At 43.1% G+C, this 20,736-nt stretch overlaps 1 protein-coding gene across 12 annotated transcripts in view; it reads left to right on the forward strand.

Moving 5' to 3' along the window:
• The first annotated feature begins 849 nt into the window (after positions 1 to 849).
• Positions 850 to 20,736, forward strand: part of LOC105493722 (Yes1 associated transcriptional regulator) — a 125,014-nt gene continuing 105,127 nt past the window's right edge. For 5 of the 12 annotated variants that reach the window (XM_011761591.3, XM_011761585.3, XM_011761590.3 and 2 more), the window contains exons 1-2: positions 852 to 1,307; positions 4,284 to 4,534. In XM_011761591.3, coding sequence (XP_011759893.1) covers positions 987 to 1,307; positions 4,284 to 4,534 — 572 coding nt within the window. In that variant the 5' untranslated portion in view covers positions 852 to 986. Of the gene's footprint in view, positions 1,308 to 4,283; positions 4,535 to 20,736 lie in introns of all 12 variants that reach the window. The other 7 variants (XM_011761584.3, XM_011761589.3, XM_011761593.3 and 4 more) reach the window with 3 other exon arrangements.

A 20,736-nucleotide genomic window follows, 5' to 3' on the forward strand; every position in this document is an offset into this window, starting at 1 on the left:
TTAACTCCCATCTATCCTGGCGGCTTTAAGCCCGCACTGGCGCTCCGCTCGGTCAAGCCGGGGTAACGCGGGGAGGAGGAGGTGGGTTCGCACATCCTCTCTCCACTTCTTTCGGCCTTCGTCCTTTCGCAGGTCCAGGCGAGCTGGAAGCGCCTTTCCCGAGCACGGGCCGGGAAAAGGGGCCGAGCGGGGCGGAAGGACTTTCTGGGGCCAAGGGCGGCCGCGTTCTCCGCAGAGACCACACTTCGGCCTCGGAATGGACCCAGCGTTTGTGGTTCGCGGCGTAGAACACGGGGCACGCTCCGGGCCCCTGCCGGGCTGAGCGCGGGCGAAGGGCGGACCGGACCAGGGCGAGCGGGTCACGTGCGACCGGGAGAGGCGCGGAGGGCTGGGAGTGTGCAGGAATGTAGCAACTTGCAGCAAAAAGTTTCCCTGCGCTGCCGGCCGGGCCGCGGTGCGGGCGGGCGCGCAGAGGAAGGAAGAGCCGAGAGGAGGCGGGGCCGCGGCGGCGCGGGCGGGCGCTTCTCACAACTTTAGTTTTGGCGTCTGAGGCGAGTTTCTGTCTCAGTCGGGCGCAGCCGCCGCCAGGGAAAAGAAAGGGAGGAAGGAAGGAACAAGAAAAGGAAATAAAAGAGAAAGGGGGAGGAGGGGAAAGGCAACGAGCTGTCCGGCCTCCGTCAAGGGAGTTGGAGGGAAAAAGTTCTCAGGCGCCGCAGGTCCGAGTCCCTCGCAGCCCCTCCCGAGGCGCAGCCGCCAGACCAGTGGAGCCGGGGCGCAGGGCGGGGGCGGAGGCGCCGGGGCGGGGGATGCGGGGCCGCGGCGCAGCCCCCCGGCCCTGAGAGCGAGGAGAGCGTCGCTCCCGCCGCCCAGCACCGCCCGGCCCGCAGCCGTCGCCGCTTCTCCACCTCGGCCTGTGGAGCCGGGGCGTCCGGGCGGAGCCCTCGCCCGCCTGGTTTAGGGGGTGCGCGTCGGGGGAGGCAGAAGCCATGGATCCCGGGCAGCAGCCGCCGCCTCAACCGGCCCCCCAGGGCCAAGGGCAGCCGCCTGCGCAGCCCCCCCAGGGGCAGGGCCCGCCGTCCGGACCCGGGCAGCCAGCACCCGCGGCGACCCAGGCGGCGCCGCAGGCACCCCCCGCCGGGCATCAGATCGTGCACGTCCGCGGGGACTCGGAGACCGACCTGGAGGCGCTCTTCAACGCCGTCATGAACCCCAAGACGGCTAACGTGCCCCAGACCGTGCCTATGAGGCTCCGGAAGCTGCCCGACTCCTTCTTCAAGCCGCCGGAGCCCAAATCCCACTCCCGACAGGTAACCTTGTCGCCCCTCTCCCCGCTTCCCCGTCGGGCGGGCCTCAGACCGGGGGGGCGCTCGGGAGCCGCGGCCGCCAGCTCTGGCCAGGGGAGGGGGTTGCCGGAGCTCTAGCTGGGGTGGGGGTCCCGCGGCGAAGTGGAGGAACTGGAGTCGTCCGCTGGGCCGCGGTGACCAGCTCCCCACTCCTCCCAGAGTCCGGGGCTGAGATTTGTTTTTCCTTTCGGAGTTTCTTTCTGCGGTTGCGGCCCCGGGGGGCGTGCTTTCCCTCCTTCCTTTCTTTCTTCCCGGGGTTCCCGGGAGGTTGGCGGGAGTGGAGGAGGGGTGGGGAGGAAGGAAGGGGGTGGGGGAGAGCCGAGCCTGGGCCGCGGTGGGCTTGCACAATGCGCGCGCCTCCGCGCGCTCCGCACCTTCGCTCCCGCCGGGGCCGGGCCGGGAAAGGGGGAGGGGGGCCTCTGGCATTTGTGTGTGGGTGAGTTGCCAGCGGCGGCCGAGTTTGTGAAGTTGAGCCCTGGGCCCCTTTCCTTTGCGGCCTCTCGGTCCACTTCAGTCTCCTGGGGGAGTCAAATAATTGTTCTCTTGTTTTCCAGTGTTGATTAGAGGTGGGGGTAGAACCGGTCCATTTAGTTTTTTGCTCTTTCTTTCCCTCCCCCCTACCCATTTCCCCTCCCCCTCCGCCTCCCCCTCCCGTAAGCATTTATTTTCCTCGCGGCTTAGGCGATTTCTGAATACAGGTTTCGGGCTTCCCCTGCCCAGACTTTCCTGGAAGTTGTTTATGGAGTTCTTTCACCCCTGCGCTTCCCTTGTGTCTTGGAACTTGGGTCGGCTCGCTCTTATCAAACTTAGTAGGTTGCGTGTTGGTTTCCCGATCGTAGGCTATTATTTACAGTCGGCTGAAAAGCTTTTGAATTAGCCACATCTGTACGTTGCGCAGGAACTGAGTTGCGCTTTACAGTACCGAGGTTTTAACACAAGCCTTTGATAATACACTGCGGGTTGACTCATAGGCCAAGTCCTGCCTAGTTCAACTGTGATTAAAAGTTAATGTTTGGGAAGCGATGACTAATTCTAGGATCGCCATTGCTTTTTAATTCTTATTGCGGATATGAACATGGCTGCTTTTCCACATACACAACGTTCGATTATTTTGCCAGCTTGATTCAGCATAGAAGTGAAACTATTTATAATGAGAGTGTTAACATTCCGATAGGTCCCAGTGGTTTTGTTTAGTGTAGGGTTCTCTCTTTTTCCTTCTTTTCTTTTTTCTTCTTCTTTTTTTTTTTTTAAAGAACTTGCTTCAGGCTAAACTTCAGCATAGGAACTTTGCCCAAAAGTTAATAGGTTTTCCAAATACTGCAATGTAGTTAGCCTACTCGGGCTGTAACTTGAGTGGAAAGAAGAGTTACCGCCCCCACTCCCATTCTCTGTCCTATTTGCAGGCCTGTTGTATATTCTTCTGTCAGAGACCACAGGGTTTTGGAACTCTAACTCACTTAACCTGATGACAAAAACCCGGGTTAAGGAGGAGGAAGGAAGGAAAAACAATTTAGCTGCTTGCCTAAACAGTTCAATTTGTCAGAAATAGACTTAGGTATGCTTTTTTTCTTACCCCTGGAAGTTGGTTTATGGACTCATTGTAAGTAAATGTGTGTTGGCATGCACCCTGCAGACTACACGGTATTTTTTCAAAGTATACTACACATAGATTGGATCCCCCATTTTGTGACAAAGAGTCACAACTGGAAAGTGTACTTTTTCTTCTAGTAGATAATTTTTACAAGAATTTATATCCAGCAGTTCTAAAATTCATAAACTATTACAGTTTTGTTTTTAATAAGTTTTTAACTAAGTGTTGCTCATCTGTAAATTGGACTTTTATTTCTGCTAGTGATTTTCTAAATCATACTTATTCTGATGGGACACTCAGAAAGGTCTATCACTTTAAGGCATTAATGACTCTACTGAGTCCTTCCGGTTTCCTTACCTTTGTGAATCTAGGAAATTCTAACTTTTTGATAATCAAACTCTTAATTCTAATTAGACACATTTTAAAAACTATGCAAGATTGTGAATAGTAGAATGTAGGTTGTGAATACTATTCTTCACAACACAAACTGGTGACTATAAGTTGTTTTATATACATCCATTTTTCTGTCTTGAAAACTATGTTACAAACGAGAAAACAGGCATATGGAAGTTAACATACTTGTTCAGTGTCACACTAGCCAGCTTAGACTGGAACTCAGATCTTTGGGGTCTGAATGCAGAATTTTTTCTGCTTGTATAGAGTTGTGAATGTCTGTGAGTTCTTAAGTTATAATTGGACTGATAACCTCATTATCTTCTACATACAAATATATAGTTGAGTTTTTTTCATCTTGTTCATTGTAGATGGCTTTTAAGAACATTTGGGCAGTTCAAATTTGTTGCTTTCATTAAAAATTGTGTAATTTGTTATGATTTCTTTATTGATGGCGTTTTATCATGGTGGGAAAAAATGACGAGGGCTTGTTTTTTCTTGGGCTTGACCTAGAAAAAAAAATTAATTACTTAAAACCTAGTAAAAAATGCATATTGTTTGCGTTGTGTTTATACTTAGAACATTTTAAAACTTGGAAAAGCACCCATAACTGCAGTGACTTTTTAAAAATTAGGTTTTAAAATTCACTATTATTTTTGGAATGTTTTATTCATTCAGTACTAGTTGCCCTTACATGTCTGGTGTGTAGTAGGTGGAAATTCATTAGATGGACTGCTCATCAATAAAAGCACAAATATAAAACTTATATTAAAATTATATAATATTAAAAGTATCCATTTGAAAACCTGTGTTCTCTAGTGTCGAATATTAAATGTTGAAATTTTCCTTTGGCACTTAGATACTCGGCTGCAATTAAGCACTGACTGGGAAATTTAAAGGGACTCTCTAAAAAGTTGTGTTTCTTTTTTAATTTTTCATCTTAATATTCCTAATAGGCCAGTACTGATGCAGGCACTGCAGGAGCCCTGACTCCACAGCATGTTCGAGCTCATTCCTCTCCAGCTTCTCTGCAGTTGGGAGCTGTTTCTCCTGGGACACTGACCCCCACTGGAGTAGTCTCTGGTCCAGCAGCTACACCCACAGCTCAGCATCTTCGACAGTCTTCTTTTGAGATACCTGATGATGTACCTCTGCCAGCAGGTTGGGAGATGGCAAAGACATCTTCTGGTCAGAGATACTTCTTAAAGTAAGTGAAAATAATGGTGGGAGACAGTTATCTAAGAAAAATATGTATTGGAAGACACAGTAAAGTGGTGTCAAGATACAGAATATCATTTGTTTTTATTTTTTTTAATATTTATGTTAAGCTCTAGAGCTCTGTTATATCTCCCATGTATATGTTTAAGTTTGGTATGACCTAAATACCTTTGTTAGCATGGGTAATATTTTGAGAGCTTTACTGAGTTTTGGTTGTGAGCCTCTTTATAATCTTTTCTTTTGTGGAAGTTTGGTTATTCTCATTTTGAGCTTGTGCCAAACCTGTTAATTAGCCTAGCACAAAACAGAAAGAATACCGTGAAAATTTTCAAATTCTGAGAATATTAGGGCTAGCAGCATCTTATGAAGTACGTGTGGTGCTACTTGTATCTTTTTAAATAAATATTTTATTGGTGGAGAACTACAAAATAAGTAGGGCTTTTGGGGGAGTCTAATTTTACAGTATTTTAAATTGTGAAATGACAAGCACTACAACTGAAGCTTGATGTGACTTACCAATATTTCCCCCCAAAATGTAAAGGGAAATATAAATTTTTAGGTTTCATACGCAGTCTCTCAGTGGCAAACTTCTTTCAAGCTAGTAGATCTTCACAATAGAAACCCTCCTCTCTGGGAAAACAAAAACATGACCATTGGGTTGTTTATTTTTTTATCAGTCTTTTTGTGTTTAACAAAATGGCAAAATTGCACTAGGCTGAAAAGATCTAAATAGTTTCTCTCCTCTAATTTTGAAATTACAGATAGGACCTCAATTTTTTTCTGGCTTGTTTGGATCAAGTATATATAAAATGTTGACTAAAACTAATTATTATAGACTGAAATTGATGTCTTTAAAAAAGCTCACTTAATAGCGTTTAATCAAGTTGAGATAATAAAGTGAAAAACAGTGTAAGTTTTTATTCAGATCTGTCTTGACAGTCTACTCCTAAGGCAAGTGTAACATTTATTTATCATATCAGGTAATACCATTAAGGATGTTTTGTTGTGTGAATCCTAATATGTGTTTTATATTGATTGTCTTCCAGGGTGGGTTGCTGCTTTGTAATGTAAGATAGAAAATTTCGTGACAGACTTACAAAAGAGCAGAGGAAAAAGTTTGATCATGAAAAGTTCGTAGTTTTGTTTTGTTTTGTTTTGTTTCTTTTTTGCCCCCTTTCCTGCAACTTTTTGTTTTTCTTCTTCTTTTTAAAATTCATTTTCTGGTGTCCTGGTATCCATTTCAGAGGATCAGGTTTCAACCAGAACAGTAAAGGGCCTGAGACTGGAAAGTACACACAAGTCTGGCAAACTCATCTGCATGAGCAAGATCATTTGTTCTCAAGCAGACATCCAAAGTAAATGATTGAAAGAGCTGCTAGCTGTGAAGGATGTGTCTTGAAGGGGAAGGGAGTGGAAACAAACCAGGTTGTTAGGAAGAAAAAGAAAGGCTGCACTTTTTTGAACCTCTCCCTGCTGGGTCACATGCTGACCTGGGGAGATTTTTAAACAGCTTAATAGCCTGCTTGCCTTCCTTCTTTGGTGGATGCTGTGGCTAAAAATATAAGGTTAAAGAGCAACATTTATGCTCTTCTTGTTAGTTCTTTGTATCTTGTAATAATTGCTTGTAGGTGATATCTGCCTACAGTTTCATTATTTTGAATGAATGATCTTTTTTTTTGAGCTGAAATCAGTATTCTAGATACAGTTGGCCTTCCGTATCTGTGGGTTCAGTATTCATGGATTCAACCAATCTCTGATTGAAAATATTCAGAAAAAAAATTACATCTTTGTTGACTAATGTACAAACTTTTTTCCTTGTCGTTATTTCCTAAATAATATAACAACTATTTATATAGCATTTACATTGTATTATTATAAGTAATCTAGAGATGATATAAAGTATATGGGAGAATATGTATAGGTTATATGCAAATATTATGCCACTTTCTGTGAAAGACCAGAGTGTCTGTGGATTTTAGTACATGTAGGAGGTCCTGGAACCAATCCTTAACCACAGATGCTAAGGAATGACTATTCATTTTTCAGCGTTTCCAGTGATTCTTCCTTTGTGAAGAAATGTTTGTCTTAAAGGTATTGATATATGTAGATGGATTAATGAAGGGTATATACCTTCCAGCCCCAGTCACCTCAGTTCACACCTGTCACCTATGGGCCTGTAAGGAAGATAAACCAGGCCAAAATAAATAAATCTCAAATTATGTCATATGAGAAAAGGTTGCAAGGGTAGAGAGATATTTACCTGGAAAAGAAAAACCTGGGAGGAGGAGAGATAAGACATGATTGTTCTTTCAGTGTTTCTGGGGAACTTTCATATGAGAGTAAGATTAGTCCTTATTATATAAGAAATGTGAGGAATTTTGATTCCTTGGAAGAATTTTCTTATATAAAACTTTTCAGAACTGGAAGAGTTTTCCTGGACAGGTAAATCTTGCTCAATAAATGTAGGTAAAATCATGGTTACTTGGTATCTGTCAGGGATTCTGTGCAGGCCCCTAAACCTTGGATGTGGAAGATGAATGCTGTGGGCTTATAAAATTTTGTATTATAAAGAGTATCTGCTTTATGAACAATATGCAATTTGGAGAAATGTTTTGAAATAAGATTATTTCACCTTCTCTAGTTAGCTACTTCCGTGATGTTATGGGCTGTATAGTTGTTATAACCTTTTTGTGTACTGAACAGATAAGTGAGGTTAATATCCTAACCATTGGTCAAAGATGATGATCAACTAAGCTTTTGGTGCCAAGTTTCTATTGTCAAAAGTTCATTTTTATCCTAGTTTTGATGTTTTAAAATAGGGCTGTCTTTGTAATCAATATTTATATACTTTCCTCTTGTATCTAAAGAAGTTTGTTGTTGTCGACCAGATGTAGAATGAGGATTTAAATTAGTTGCATGTTTTACACTTACTTCCAGAGTGAAACATTTTATTTTAATGCATCTTTTTAGATATTCGTTGGAACTGACTTTTAAGTTACAAGGTCTATAACTTACTGAGATTTATATTTGGCATGAAGAACCTGACTATAAATGGTCCAGACAGGCAAGGCGATGTAATTTGAGAAAAAACTTAGAAATGTTAACTTAAGAAACTACCCAGTTGTTGCCTTGTGACCATAGATGATTGAGTTTTTGAAGTTAGTTGGCCTATCGTCTAGTTTCCAGGCAGCATGATTACTGAAAGATTATAAGCAGGCAATCATTGGTCATTTTAAAGCCCTCCTTAGGTCAGTGAGATCTTGTGGAGAAGACTCGTATCTTATTTTGGCAAGTGATATGGTGGAAGTATGGTGCTAGCTACATTTATCAGTGGCTTGTTTTCAAGCTCTGGGATGAATATGAAGTATGTAAACAAGGCTTAGCCATATAATGTTTGTTCTATTGGCATTTACTATTCAAAACCAATTTCTTTACCATTGCATTGAGCTTTCATTTTAAAAGAATTCATTGTCTTTATGACTCTGAGAGTTATTACCTTCTTCAGCTGTCTTATGGTTTTCCTACAGGAAATAGTTCTTCAAGTAGTTGGTCAACAACTTCCTATTTCTTTATAAGCTGCTGAATAACTTCCTGAATCAGTATTCTATAATATCTCTGGTTTCAAGGAGTGTTTTTACTTGCAAGTTTATGGTATTGACTCTGATGCCTTGTAACTATTACCATGTTCAAAGACGTGTTCGTATATATAATGTACCATGTAGGGCCTTATAATTTGATTTAAGGAATCTGGATCAGTGATTTTAAAAGTTTGTACATTTGCATTGTTTTAATAATGTTCTAATAATTTTTAAAGGATAGTTTTGTTTCATTTCCATTGTTTATCATTTTCTGAATAACTGGCCACAATGTTTTTAGTCTGTGAAGATTCAGGGTTTTTTGTGGCTGTGATTTGATTAAGTTATATTGAGCATGTTGGTATACAATTTAAAAAGGATATGTTTTTCAGAGATTTTTGACATTGTGTGGCATACAGCTTACCCATCTTCCAATATTAATTTGCCCTGTAGATATAATTGATCGCTATCTATAGGCTGATTCTTTCTTTGTTTCTTTTTTTGTTTTTCTTTTTGGAGACAGTCTTGCTCTGTCGCCCAGGCTGGAGTGCAGTGGCGCGATATTGACTCACTGCAACCTCTGCCTCCTGGGTTCAAGTGATTCCCCTGCCCCGTCTCTACTAGAAGCACAAAAATTAGCCAGGCGTGTTGGCGCACACTGTAGTCCCAGCTACTCAGGAGGCTGAGGCGGGAGAATTGCTTGAACCTGGCAGGTGGAGGCTGCAGTGAGTTGAGATTGAGTCACTCCACACCAGCCTGGGCAACAGAGCCAGACTCTCAAAAAAAAAAAAAAAAAAAAAAACAAAACACATACAGTGTATGTTGTTATCGTATACAGTGTACCTGAGATGTATACAGTGTATTCAGAACATATAGAATGTATCTTCGTGATAAAGATTAGATGTTTTAAAAAGGAAGTTTCATGAAGAATAAGGCTATGCTGTTTCTTTCTGTATCAAGTATAACCCAGTTTCCCTTTAAAACTGAAAAGCTTATAATTTTGCCATTAAATGTTAAGTTGCACACGTGCACATGTATACACAAACAAAAAGCCAGTTCAAATTGCAATCACAAAGTATTTCCCTATTTGAGGGAAGGCCAGTCTCTGCGTGTTTGTCTTGCTGTTGAGGCTGAGTGGAGAGAGAAGATGAAAGTACGCCCTCAGCTCTGGGGGGTGGGGGAGAGCTTACTTCTGCTCAGTGGGTGGGCATCACGGGGAAGAATGGCACACAGTGCCACAGTGATTTAGGGAGAAAACCCTGGAGAAACCGTATTCACTGGTGGCAGAAGAAAAACAGTTGGAAAATAGTAGATGTGACAGAGTAAATAGAACATAGAGATTAACATATTGCCTGGGAAAAGTAATGGAATCTTTTTAGTGTGAACTGAGAAAGAAGTTCACTAGAACTTCTTTCTAGAACTAAGAAATATCTCTAGAAGTTTAAATGTAGCAGACACAATTGACTGCAAGATGGTAGGCTAATTTTCTTTTTAAAGTCACATTTAAAAAAATACCCTTTCCTAAAGCTTTATCTTAGCCATTATAAAAACCAAAACATCTAGGGAGCATTTAAATAGTTGAAACTTGGGGGGAAAAAAAACCCAAAAAAACCCAGGTTTTTACAACCCTAAGATTGGTCCTCTTTAGTTACATAGAGAAATATTTTACCTTGTAGTTAGAAAAATAATGGGAATTCACAGCTTAAAATACTCATGCTATCATGACTCTGCATTGCCTTGTACCTTAAGGCTTTGAGGGGAGGTAAACGCTAAACCTTTTTGTTGCGAAAATGTATATTGAAATTTAGGCTTAGGACCAATCAAAGTGAAGTCATTTTAAAAATCAGTTGCTAAGATTTAAGATTATTCAGACTTAATTTGCTACCCTCTGTAATAGCATAATTTATCCATTAATTGTGGCTTGAAAGTTTTTAATAATAGCTGAGTAGCATTGTATAAAGGGAGGTCTTAAAGAGCTGTGTCGTTCTATAACTGTGGTTACTAAGTGATGCACTTCTGACAAAAAGGGCTTCTGATTCTAGGATTAATCAGAACTTCAAGCCATGAAAGGGACATTGCCGTTTCTATGAAGAAGAATTGCTTCATGGTTCTGGTTGCTCAAGTGCTGTAGCACCAAGTTTCCTGGGAACGAGTACTGCCACCGTGGAAGCACTTTTATTTACGTAGGGCTTGACCCCTTCTAAATGCAAACAAAGAAGTTTGGTTTAAATCACAGCAGTCTTCCCCCTCCCCTCTTTAATATTCTAGACAAGGAAAATGGTCGGTATTTAATCCTCATTTTGCTCCTAGCATGAGAAGAATCATAATTTTTAAACACACCAAGTGATAGTCTGTTGTTTCTTTAAATGATGTTGCAAATTAATAAAATAATGCAAATGGCAGTATCTATTATTTGGGTTTTCTTCCACCAAATGTTTTCAGTGCTGTATTTGTGGTGAGTGCCATTCCTTCATTTGCTGTCACTTTAATTTGTGTCTCTTATCTGTTTATGGGATGTTAGTCACTTGACTATCAAATTCTTCAGAATTCTCAGACTATCAAATTCTTCAGCAGGATTCTCAGTTGGGGGTGGGTGAGGGGACATTTTATTAAAAGCTGCTTCCTTTCTCTTCTTGCAGTTGCTTACTTAACCTAAAGGGAGGAGGATTTTTGTTTTTAAAGTAAGGTATTTATTTGGTCAGTAAGTATGTTTAGAGAGTTGATATTTGCATGAAAATTGCTGCAGATTTGATTTGGGATTTGGAGTAAAGATAGTGTGTTTGTTAAAGTGCTTCGACAAAATGGAATGTAGTATATAAAAGTTGCTTGAAATTCAACTTGTAGTATATCCTGAACTGACTGTAATACGGAGCAGGCTTTTGGGATGAGAAGTACACACCTTACCACCTAGGAGGTGAAACAAGATGTGGATTTTTTTTTCCTGTGTATGGAAATAGATGTGGGGGTTCTTTTGTTTTATATTTATAAAACAGTCCTCCCTCACTCTTATTTCTTCATGTACGGTAGTCCCTCCCCACCATCCATGAGTTTCCTTTCCAGAGTTTCAGTTACCTGCCATTAACTGTGGTGTAAAAATATTAAAATGGAGAATTCCAGAAATAATTCATGGCCAGGTGTGGTAGCTCATATCTGTAATCCCAGCACTTTGAGAGGCTGAGGTGGGCACATCAGTTGAGCCCAGGAGTTCACAACCAGCCTGGGCAACGTAACAAGATCTCGTTTCTACTAAAAATACAAAAAATTAGCCAAGCATGGTGGCACCTGCCTGTAGTCCCAACTACTCAGGAGTCTGAGGTGAAAGAATCACCTGAGCCTGGGAAGTCACGGCTGCAGTGATTGTGCCACTGCACTTCAGCCCAGCCTGGGCAATGGGAGTGAGACCTTGTCTCAAAAAAAGCCAAAAACAAAAAACCATAAGCTTTAAATTGCAATGTTCTGAGTAGCATGATGCAATCCTGCAATCTTGTGCTGTCCAGTCTGGGATGTGAATCCTCTCTTTGGCCAATGCATCCACACTGTCTATGCTACCTCCCACCCCACCACCCCACTGGTCACTTAGTAGCCACCTCAGTTGTCAGATCCAAAGACCGTAGTATATATATAGGATATAGGGTTTGGTACTATCCACTGTTTCAAGTATCCACTGTGGGGTTTGGAACATTTCCCCTGAGGATAAGTGAGGGGCTGCTGCCTCTGATTTTCTGCATTTGTTTTATAAGGTATATGATTTTTTTGTATTTGTTTGGTTTTTTTTGAGACTGAGTCTTACTCTGTCACCCAGACCTGGAGTGCAGTGGCATGATCGCTGCCCACAGCAGCTTCTACCTCCCAGGCTTGTGTAATCCTCCACCCAGCCTCTTAAGCTGGGACTACAGGCATCCACAACCATGCCTGGCTAATTTTTAAATTTTTTTGTAGAGACAGGGTTTCACTATGTTGCCCAGGCTGGTCTCAAACTCCTGGACTCAAGTGAGCCTTAGGTGTGAACCACCACACCTGGCCAGGCACATGGTTTTTATTATAAAACTAACTTTTATTAGAGAGAATCAGAAAATTCAGGAAAAGAGAAAGGGGGCCTGGTGCGGGGGCTCATGCCTGTGATCCTAGCCTTTTGGGAGGCTGAGGCGGGAAGATAACTTGAGGCCAGGAGTTCAAGACCAGCCTGGCCAACAGTAAAAACCGGTCTCTACTAAAAATAGAAGGAGAAAAAAAAAATAGCTGGGCATGGTAGCACATGCCTGTAATCCCAGCTACTCCTTTTGGGAGGCTGAGGCATGAGAATCGTTTGAACCCGGGAGGCAGAGGTTGCAATGAGCCAAGATCACGCCACTGCACTCCAGCCTGGGTGACAGAGCCAGACTCTGTCTCAAAAAAAAGAGAAGGGGGGAAAAAAAAGAGAGAAAGGGAAGGAAGCACCAGATTTCTGCCAATGAGAGGCGTTTGAAGGACCTTGTTTTCATAGTCTGTGTATAAACATATATTTTGAAATTTAATTTTTAGGGAAGTAACCTGTACATTGATTTAGAAAATCCCTTAATACTGTAAGGTTTATAAAGAAAAAAGAGCAGACTGGGCACAGTGGCTCATGCTTGTAATCCCAGCATTTTGGGAGGCCAAGGCGGGCAGATCACCTGAGTTCAGGAGTTCAAGACCAGCCTGGCCAACATGGTGAAACCCCATCTGTACTAAAAAATACAAAAATTAGCCAGGTCTGGTGGCAGGTGCCTTAATTCCCAGCTACTTGGGAGGCAGAGGCAGGATAATCATTTGAACCTGGGAGGCGGAGGTTGCAGTGAGTCGAGATCGAGCCATTGCATTCCAGCCTGGGGGACAAGAGAGAGACTTCCCTCAAAAAAAAAAAAGAGAAAAACAGCAGTGACCCTCTTTTCTTTATCTCTGACTTGCCTTCTTCAGAGGCAAACACTTTCCACTCCTTTTAGGTGTTTTTTCCCCAGGTACTTTTAAAATTTCCGTATTTATAAAATATGTTACATTGCTCTTTCTTGAATTTTCATCACCCCTCAAAATCCTTCTTTTCTTAATCATCCCATTATAATGCCTATAATTGTTTTGTTAAATGTGTTTACAATATGACAATTCATGTTGTACCTACAGCTGAGTCATATAATGTACTATGATTTTCTGGAAACTTCTGTATTTCCTTGCCTGACCAGTTGTTAATTGCCATGATTTTTTGTTTTTATTTCTGTTGCTTTTTGCCCACCTTGGAGGTATCCTCAGAGTCCTTTGTCTTCCTGCTCTGTGCTAGACTTGTTGCTTCGGAGTTGTCATATTAGGATGTTCCTTGGTTTTCATCCTAGGGAGTCTCTGGATCACTCTTATAGGTTGGATACCCTATTTTTCTCTTTCTTTATTTGCTCTCTCTTTGAGTTCATCCCCTAGAAATTTGCAGAGGAAACGGGTACATGGGAGGTAGCTGTGTTGAGATCTCTTGTGTCTAAAACTATCTTTCTCTGTTAACATTTAGTGGGCAGTTTGGTTGTAGCATTTAAGGTTATTTTCTCTTGAAATTTTGAGGCATTACTCCATTTTCTTTTTTTTGTTTGTTTGTTTTTTTTTGAGACAGAGTCTTGCTCTGTCGCCCAGTCTGGAGCGCAGGGGTGCGATCTCAGCTCACCGCAACCTCTGCCTCCCAGTTTCAAGCGATTCTCCTGCCTTAGCCTCCCCAGTAGCTGGGACTACTGGCGTGTGCCACCACACATAGCTAATTTTTGTATTTTTGGTAGAGACAGGGTTTCACCATGTTGGCCAGGCTGGTCTTGAACTCCTGACCTCAAGTGATCCGCCCGCCTTGGCCTCCCAAAGTCCTGGGATTACAGGAGTGAGCTGCTGCGCCCAGCACTCCATTTTTTTCTTCTAGCTTCCAGTTTGTTAATTGAGTGTTTGCTTTCCTTGGGGATTTTAGTGTTTTGTTCTTTATATTGGGGGTCTGAAATTTCATTATGTCCTTTGATATGCTCTTTTAAAATTCATTGTAAACAATGCCTGGTCATGTATCAGTTCATATAAAGAAACTCGGTCTTCAGTATGGATGATGCCCCTCAAGATTTTGCAGTACAGTTGCCCTAAAGTACAATTTCAGGCATGGGATCTTTCAGTCCTGGAAGACATTTCTTTTGTTAGTTCCCAGGTAATTTCTTCCAGACTGTTTTATCTTTTCTTTTTTTCTGGAATTCTTGCTAGTCAGAATAACTCTTATTTTATTTTCTTATCTTATCCCACTGTTTTCTTTCACTTAGCATTTTGTTATGTTTTCTGGGAGATCCCTTCAAATTTAACTTTTAATTTTTATGTTGATTTTGTTTTGTTTGGTTTCTGAGATGATGTGGAGGGGGGTCTCACTCTGCTGCCCAGGCTGTAGTGCAGTGGTGCAATCTCAGCTTACTGCAACCTCTGCCCCCTGAGCTCAAGCAGTCCTCCCTCCTCAGTGTCCTAAGTAGATGGACCACAGATGTGCATCACCATGCTTGGCTAAGTTTTTGTGTTTTTGGTAGAAATGGGGTTTCACCATGTTTCCCAGGGTTGGTCTCAGACTCCTGAGCTCAAGTGATCTGCCCGCGTCTGCCTTCAAAAGTACTGGGCTTACAGGGATAAGCTATGGTGCTTAGCCAGATTGATTGATTATTGATTGATTTAGAGACAAGGTCTTCCTCTGTTGCCCAGGCTGGAATGCAGCGGCACGCTCAGGGCTCACTGCAGCCTCGACTTCTAAACCTCAGGTGATCCTCCTGCCTCAGCCTCCCCAAGTAGCTGGGACTGGCTAATTTTTGTGTGTGTATGTTTTGTAGAGACAGTGTTTTACCATGTTGCCCAGGCTGGTGTCAAACTCCTGGGCTCAAATGATCCACCCACTTTGGCCTCCCAAAGTGCTGGGGTTACAGATGTGAGCCAGTGCACCTGGCCTGATTTTCTTTTTTCCCCAAAAAACTATTTCTCATTCTTTTTTTTGAGACAGAGCCTCGCACTGTCACCCAGGCTGGAGTGCAATGGCACAATTTCGGCTCACTGCAGCCTCCGCCTCCTGGGTTCAAGTGATTCTCCTCCTTCAGCCTCCTGAGTAGCTGGGATTACAGGCACCTGCCACCGTGCCTGGCTAATTTTTTTATATTTTTAGTAGAGATGGGGATTTACCATGTTAGCCAGGCTGGTCTCAAACTCCTGACCTCAAGTGATCCGCCCACCTCAGCCTCCCAAAGTGCTGGGATTACAGATGTCAGCCATATCATGCCTGGCCTGTTTATCGTTCTTAATCTCCAGTGAGTCTTTTGTGAGCTCATTGTTTGTTTGTTATTTTTAATAACATGCTGTTCTTACTTTATGGATGTAGTAATGTAATATCTTCCTTGGGATATTATACTGTTTCTTTTTATATTTTGTGCTGATGCCTTCATTGTCTAGGTGGGCTTCATTGGAGAGTAATACAATAGGGGCCAAGCCCTGAAGTTGCAGGGACCCCTGAATGCCACTGTCTTAGTAATTTCCTCTTTTAGCGGCCACTATCTCTAGCTAAAAGTCTGCCAGTCTGGAGAGCACCAGTGGTGATGGGGGTTAGGACTGAATACCAGTGTTCTTGGGCTTGACAGTGTGGGGCCTCATCCCTGCTCTCAGCTATGTCATGTGTTTGAATCCAAAGTCTCCAGGTCTGTTTCTCTGAAATCTGAATAATCAGTTTCCTCCTTGGGCTGAGCAGAGAGGTATGCAGTAGGTTTTTAAAAAGTTGTATGTAAGCTGAATTTTTGTGAATCCAGCTTATAATTACAGGTTGACTATAGAAAGTTGCCAATTTTCTAAACCCAAAACAGTGACTATTAGCCATTTTTTATGATTTGATTTAAACATCACAAAGTCACTTTTTACTGAATCCTTGATATGGTTTGGCTGTGTTCCCACTGAAATCTCAACTTGAATTTTATCTCCCAGAATTCCCACGTGTTGTGGGAGGAACCCAGGGGGAGGTAATTGAATCATGGGAGCCAGTGTTTCCCATGCTATTCTGGTGATAGTGAATAAGTCCCATGAGATTTAACGGGTTTATCAAGGGTTTCCGCTTTCGCTTCGTCCTCATTTCTCTCTTGCCCCCGCCTTGTAAGAAGTGCCTCTCGCTGCCCGTCATGATTCTGAGGCCTCCCCAGCCATGTGGAACTGTAAGTCCAATTAAACCTGTTTTTCTTCCCAGTCTTGCTTATGTCTTTATCAGTAGCATGAAAATGAACTAATGCAGTACATTGGTATCAGTAGAGTGGGGCATTGCCGAAAAGATACCCAAAAATGTGGAAGTGACTTTGGAACTGGGTAACAGAGGTTGGAACAGTTTGGAAGACTCAGAAGAAGACAAGAAAATGTGGGAAAGTTTGGAATTTCCTAGAGACTTGTTGAATGGCTCTGACAAAAGTACTGATAGTGATGTGAACAGTAAGGTCCAGGCTGAGGTGGTCTCAGATGGAAATGAGGAACTTGTTGGGAACTGGAGCAGGGGTGACTCTTGTTACATTTTAGCAAAGGGACTGGTGACAGTTTGCCCTTTTCCTAGAGATTTGTGGAACTTTGAACTTGAGATGATTTAGGTATCTGGCCAGAGAAATTTCTAAGCAGCAAAGCATTCAAAAGGTGACTTGGGTGCTGTTAAAAGCATTTAGTTTTATAAAGGAAGCAGAGCATAAAAGTTCAGAAAATTTGCAGCCTGACAATGCAGTAGAAAATAAAAACCCATTTTCTGAGGAGAAATTCAGGAGAGTTGCAGAAATTTGCATAAGTAGCAAGGAAACTAATGTTAATCCCCAAGACCACGGGGAAGATGTCTCCAGGCCATGTCAGAGACCTTCATGGCAGCCAGTCCCAGAACAGGCCTGGAGGCCCAGGAGGAAAAAGTGGTTTTGTAGGCTGGGCCAGGGTCCCCCTGCTGTGTGCAGTCTAGGGACTTGGTGCTCTGTGTCTCAGCCACTGCAGCTGTGGCTGAAAGGGGCCAACGTACAGCTCAAGCTGTGGCTTCAGAGGGTGGGAGCCCCAAGCCTTGGCAGCTTCCACTTGGTGTTGAGTGTGCAGTTGCACAGAAGTCAAGAATTCAGGTTTGGGAACCTCTGCCTAGATTTCAAATGTATGGAAATGCCTGGATGTACAGGCAAAAGTTTGCTGCAGGGGCGGGGCCCTGATGGAGAACCTCTGCTAGGGCAGTGCAGAAGGGAACTGTGGGGTTGGAGCCCCCACACAGAATCCACACTGGGGCACTTCCTAGTGGAGCTGTGAGAAGAGGGCCACCATCCTCCAGACCCCAGAATGGTAGATCCACTGACAGCTTGCGTCGTGCTCTTGGAAAAGCTGCAGACACTCAGTGCCAGACTGTGAAAGCAGCCAGGACGGAGGCTGTACCCTGTAAGGCCACAGGGGTGGAGCTGCCCAAGACTATGGGAATCCATCTCTTATGTCAGTGAGACCTGGAGTAACAGGAGATCATTTTGGAGCTTTAAAATGTGACTGTCCCACTGGATTTCAGACTCACTTGGGCCCTGTAACCCCTTTGTTTTGGCCAATTTCTTCCATTTGGAATGGCTGTATTTACCCAATACCTATACCCCCATTGTATCTAGGAAGTAACTAGCTTGCTTTTGATTTTATAGGCCCATAGGTGGAAGGGACTTGCCTTGTCTCAGGTGAGACTTTGGACTGTAGGCTTTTGGGTTAATGCTGAAATGAGTTAAGACTTTGGGGGAACTGTTGGGAAGGCATGATTGGTTTTGAAATGTGAGGACATGAGATTTGGAGGGGCCAACAGTGGCATGATATGATTTGGCTGTGTCCCCACTGAAATCTCAACTTGAGTTGTATCTCCCAGAATTCCCATGTGTTGTGGGAGAGACCCCGGGGGGAGGTAATTTAATCATGGGGGCTGGTCTTTCCTGTACTATTCTCGTGATATTGAATAAGTCTCACAAGATCTGATGGGTTTATCAGGGGTTTCTCCTTTTGCCGCTTCTTCATTTCTCTCTTGCCGCCATCATGTAAGAAGTGCGTCTCACCTTCCACCATGATTCTGAGGCCTTCCCAGCCACGTGGAACTGTAAGTCCAGTTAAACCTCTTTTCTTCCGAGTCTCAGGTATGTCTTTATCAGGACTGTGAAAATGAACTAATACAAGCCTTAAGTGCTTTTAACAAGCAAGTGCTTACTTCAGTTATATTTGTCCTTATCAGTATCAGTTTTGCTAGCTTACCTTTTTGTGTGTTAGATTTTCTTAAAGGGAGAATTATAGACTGTGACACCAGGGTAGTTAGCATTGATTGGACAGAATTTTGTTCAGAAGGTCTGGATTCTGGTCAGAGAGACTGGAGACATAATTCCTATTCTTACGTATGATAAGGGAGGTAGCCCTATCTGTTCATATGCCATTTCCAAGTTCTTTGTCTAGTTAATATACACAGCTTTAAAAATTAGGGCTTTAAAGTAGAACAGCCTTATAGAATTATTGGCCTCTCCCTCTCTTCCTTTGCCTCTCCCTCTCTTCCTTTCTTACCTCCCTCCCTCCCTCTTTGCTTCCCTCGCCCCAAACCCTGTGTCCCCTCCCCATTCTCCTGACGCTGTCTCTTTCTTTCTCTCATCAGTATAGATGGTGGTAGGAAAATGTTTATACATATCTAAATTGATTCAGTAATTGTAAATATGTGGTATACTGCATAGGTTAACCCTGAGATGTATTTAACTGGGTTTTGTCTCAGTTTTTCCCTGGCAAGTGGTATTCATTTAATAGAGAACTCAAAAGAGTAGCCTGCGTTCAGTCCTTAATAGACCATTGTTGATGTCATAGAATTTATTTTTTTTCTATATACTATCATATGGTCAAGTAAGCATTTTTAGAGAATGAGTTAGAATTTCATGAAGGCTGGGTTTAGGTTAAAATACATTCATCCGGGCCGGATGCAGTGGCTCACACCTGTAATACCAGCACTTTGGGAGGCTGAGGTAGGCGGATCACGAGGTTAGGAATTCAAGACTAGCCTGACCAACATCGTGAAACCCTGTCTCTCCAAAACACAAAAATTAGCTGTGCATGATGGTGGGTGCCTGTAATCCCAGCTGCTCGGGAGGCTGAGGCATGAGAATCTCTTGAACCCGGGAGGCGGAGGTTGCAGTGAGCCAAGATTGCACCATTGCATTCCAGCCTGGGCGACAGAGCGAGACTCTGTCTCCAAAAAAAAAAAAAAAATTCACCCATAGATGATGGCTGAGATGTGTTAGGACCCCTTATTGTTTTTTATCTCAAGTTGAATTTCTCCAGGTCCCCTTTTCAGCAATCTCGTCCTTGTTTAGGTAAAAAGTGGTTACATGGGAAAGTCTGTTGGGTGAAAAGGAAGCAAACCTTTTTTTTTTTTTTTTTTTTTGTTTGAGGTGGGATCTCGCTCTGTCACCCAGGCTGGAGTGGTGCAGTGGTGCTATCTCAACTCACTGCAACCTCCACCTCCACCTCCGGGGTTCAAATGATACTCCTCCCTCAGCCTCCCCAGCAGCTGGGATTACAGGCATGCACCACCACACCTGGCTAATTTTTGTAGAGACGGGGTTTTGAACTATTGACCTGAAGTTACCCGCCTGCCTCAGCTTCCCAAAGTGCTGGGATTATAGGCGCGAGCCACTGTGCCCGGCCAGAAACCTTTTAAAACTGCATGCAAGCAAAACCAGACCAGAGCACTGTATAGCTGTCAGAGAAGAGGGTTTTCTGAGTCGTAAAAGGTATTAAAATAGTGATTGGTGTGAGGAAGAGTGGAACAGAATTTGGTACACCTTAGTTCATGTAAAATAAGAAAGTGTGTTAGAATAGCTAAGTGCTAAGGTTTAAAATGAGCTAAATAAATGGAGATTCCTAGAGACCCTGCCTGGAACCAATTCTTACCAGTGTTAGGGTCACAGTTAAAATTTCCCGAGCTCTCCTGGATAACGATTGATTGATTGATTGATGGATTGATTGACAGGCTCTCATTCTGGTTGCCCAGGCTGGAGTGCAATAGCATGATCTAGGCTCACTGCAGCCTCAATCCTCTGGATTTAGGTGATTCTCCACCTCAGCCTCCTGAATAGCTGGGATTACAAGAGTGTGCCACCACACCTGGCTAATTTTTGTGTTTTTAGTAGAGGTGGGGTCTTGTCATGTTGCCCAGGCTGGAATCAAACTCCTGGACTCAAGCAGTCTGCTCACTTCAGCCTCCCAAAATGCTGGGTTTACAGGCGTGAGCCACCACACCTGGCCTCTCCTGGATAACTACTTTTTTTTTTTTTTTTTTAAGATTTAAAAAAACTGGTAAAGAGTTGTCCAAATACAGATGTTTCTGTTTTTCCTCTACACATGTTCAGACTGATACAGGTTATGTTTCCAAAATCATGTAGTTTGGATGAGTTCCAAATGATGTAATAGGATCACTTTTGACCCCTCCCAGCTGGAGGGTATGCAGGCTTTCCTGTTAGGACTAGTACAGATCTCCTCTTATGGGTGAGAAAATAGTCACTGTTTCTTCACAATGATATGTAAGTGTCATTGTCCTCTGTATTTGAGGATAAACCATGCCCTTTTTATACCTGTCTGCTTTGCG

This window comes from Macaca nemestrina, chromosome 12 (assembly GCF_043159975.1).
Source record: "Macaca nemestrina isolate mMacNem1 chromosome 12, mMacNem.hap1, whole genome shotgun sequence".
Taxonomy (NCBI): Eukaryota; Metazoa; Chordata; class Mammalia; order Primates; family Cercopithecidae; genus Macaca; species Macaca nemestrina.